This window comes from Nannochloropsis gaditana (assembly GCF_000240725.1).
Source record: "Nannochloropsis gaditana CCMP526 unplaced genomic scaffold scaffold1182, whole genome shotgun sequence".
In the NCBI taxonomy this organism is placed as follows: Eukaryota; class Eustigmatophyceae; order Eustigmatales; family Monodopsidaceae; genus Microchloropsis; species Microchloropsis gaditana.
Window position 1 is genome coordinate 211 of NW_005802771.1, and position 2,949 is coordinate 3,159.

General features: G+C 57.8%; 1 protein-coding gene across 1 annotated transcript; it reads right to left on the reverse strand.

The window, feature by feature from the left end:
- Positions 1-1,746: 1,746 nt before the first annotated feature.
- Positions 1,747-2,524, reverse strand: NGA_0725200 (uncharacterized protein; the record flags this gene model as incomplete). Its single annotated transcript, XM_005852465.1, has 4 exons — positions 1,747-1,865; positions 2,101-2,165; positions 2,310-2,435; positions 2,519-2,524. 4 exons carry the CDS (start codon positions 2,522-2,524, stop codon positions 1,808-1,810), a joined length of 255 nt encoding a protein of 84 aa, XP_005852527.1. The 3' UTR covers positions 1,747-1,807.
- Between the last annotated feature and the right edge of the window lie 425 nt (positions 2,525-2,949).

The following is a 2,949-nucleotide window of genomic DNA, read 5'->3' on the forward strand; positions in this document are numbered from 1 at the left end:
CAGGGAACAGCATTGCGGAGGCGAGACAAACATGCTGACAGAGATAAGAGGTGGGAGAGGAAGGAAGGGCGGGAGGGAGGGAGGAGTGACTGCAAATATTTAAGGGCTGAGGTGGTATTACATTGCTTCTGCAGATTGTAGCAGGAGGGTAGGAAGAACTTGGGCTCCCTCGTGGTGGGTGTCTCCGCCCAGGGAGAGGCGAAGGTGGCATACAGGGCCTCCGTGGCGTTCAGGTTGAGCCCCAGGGTGGTCAGATCGCTCCCTGCGCAAAGGCGGGAGAGAAGGAGGCAGGGAGGGAGGGTGAGAGGGCCATGGAGAAGGGCTTCAAGGGGTGCGGCACAGGGAGGGTCTACGAGCGGAAGGAGAACAGGAAGGAGGAGGCGGGAAGGGGAGGGAGGGAGGGAGAAAGGGGGGAAGGGTGGAGGGTAGGCACCTAAGGCTAGGGTGTTGAGGTCCGGATCTGTCATGCGAATGACGGAGAGGAGGCCGATAAGACCATAGGCCTCTCCGCCCCTTGATTTCTGCTGCTGGGGGGATGATAGAGAGGGAAAGAAAATCAAAAAAGAGAGGGTGAGAGCGATCGCCAAGAAAAGAGGGGGTAAAAAAGAGGGGCCGTGCAAGGAGTCGAGCACTGACCTGCGGCGGCAACGTGGAGGGTTTGACGCCCTCAATAAGGGGAGGGGGAGCTAGAGAGGACCCAAGGAGGGAGGGAGGGAAGGAGGGAGGGACCCCGTGAGTGCGCTTTGATTCGACAGGTCCAAAAGCCACAGGCATCGATTACGATGGGTTGTGTACGATAGCCATCCACGGTCCAGGTGCATCCATCATCCCTTCCCTCTCCCTCCTAGCCCTAACCCTAACCCTAACCCTAACCCTAACCCTAACCCTAACCCTAACCCTAGACGACTCCCCCCTCTGCCCCTTCTTATTTCTCGCCCCCGGCATACGGCCAATACGCGCCCCCTGACCCCCCACCTGACGACGGCTGTTGCTGTTGTTGTTGCTGTTGCTGAGGTTGTTGCTGTGGTTGTTGCTGTTGTTGCTGTTGTTGTTGTGGTTGTTGCTGCCGTGGGACCTGCTGCACCTGTCCCCCTCCTCCTCCAGCACCTCCCTCCCGCCCTCCTCCTCCTTCGCTTCCAGGTAGGGCCGGAAAATCTTCCTGTTGGATGGCAAAGGCACCTTGGCAAGTACATGAGGAAGGAGGGAGGGAGGGAGCGGAGGAGATCAAAGAAAGGAGACAGGAAGCAGTGAACTTGACGCGACACGCTTCTCCAACCTCCCTCTCCCGCCGTCCAACCCCTTTTCCCCTGACCTCCCTTGCCCTTCTTCCCTCCTTTGTTTGGCCAGTACCTCCCGGGGCTCCCGCGATGGTCCCTGGAACATCGCCCGGCCCCATCCCGCCCTCCCCCGCCGCGGCCCCGACGAGCCGGCTGTACTTGGGCTGAGGGCCTCCGTACTGGATGCTCTGATGGAAGCGACGGAAGCCAAGGCAGGGAGCGAAGGTTAAGCGCATGAGGGGGAGAGTGGTGTGGACTCCCAGAAAAGGAACTCCTTCCCTCCCTCCCTCCCTCCTTCCCTCCCTCCCCCCCTCGCTCCCTCCCTCTCTCCCTCCCTCCCGCCCCCCCTCGCTCCCTCCCTCTATCCCTCCCTCCCGCCCCCCCTCGCTCCCTCACCACGGAACCCACCTCCTCCTGCAGAGACATTTGACCCATGCGTTGCTGCATGTTGGCCATCGCGGTCCCCCCTCCTCCGCCCCCGCCCATCCCGCCCCCCGGCGCCAAGGCTGGGAACTCGCTTAAATCAAAGGTCAAGGGTCCCGCCGGTGCGTTCCTCGGAGGCCCATATGATGGGTTACCCAACGCTTGCTGCGGGCGACGCATTTCAGTGTGCGATGATGGTGGCGGGGATTGATGTCCGGTGCGAGGGGAGGAAATGGAACGGAGAGAGCGAGAGGAAGGGGGAAGCAAAGGGGGGGGAGGTATGAGAAACATCATGTGCGGGACGACCTCTTGCCTCAAGGCCTTCTTCCTTCCTCCATCCCACTCGTACCAAGCTGGACATTCGCCCCTTCGTCCCTCCGAATTGCTGGTTTCCTCCTACCCCTCCTCCTTGTCCCCCGCCTCCGTTCTGATGTGTTGAGGGTGCTCCGACATAACCCAATCCCCCTATGATTCCTCCTCCTCCTCCTCCGCCGGGGAAGCCTACCGAGGCATTCTCTGCATGTGGCAGTGCATGATATCCCATGAAGAAAGATGAGCAAGAGGGGAAGAGGGAAAGAAAGAGGACATCTTCTCATGCGAGGTACTCACCAGCCCGACCCCCCGGCCCCGCGCGAAATGAGGTCGACTTCTCCACGCTTCTTTTGCTTGATCCTCGGCCAGAAGGCTTGGGCCAAGGTATTGAATAGAAGTATGTCGACTTAAAAAGTTGAATTCCTGTACGTACGAATTGTGAGTGGGGAAAGCCATGAGTTCAGGAAAAGGAAGATTTCATCACCCTCTCAGCACGACGCAAGCACCTTCATCTCTTCGCGAGTCGAAGAGCTATCTTCGCGACTTTACACTCCTGACTTTACTAAACCATCACAACTTTGTCAATTAACCAGTATGAAGCTCCTTTCAATCGTTCCCGCAGGATTTTCGACCGTTTGAACGGCCACGAGTTGTGTTTTCCTGTCCTTCATTATTTCTGTTATCTCATGCTTCCCGTCGCCTCGGCCGCGCGTTCCTCTACCATGCAAGAAGCACGCTCTGGGGTGACATTAACAACACCAGCTTTAAAAACACTTTAATCAAGTCTTGTACAATATCATGTGATGTACTAGGTGGAGATGTTGCCAGAGATGTAGACCATCTTGGCTTAGAAATGAGAAAGTTCTTGGGCTCTCCGCTACGGGAAGATTATCCGGGTATCTTGTCTGAGGAGTCGAATAGAAGAAAGATGCGCCCC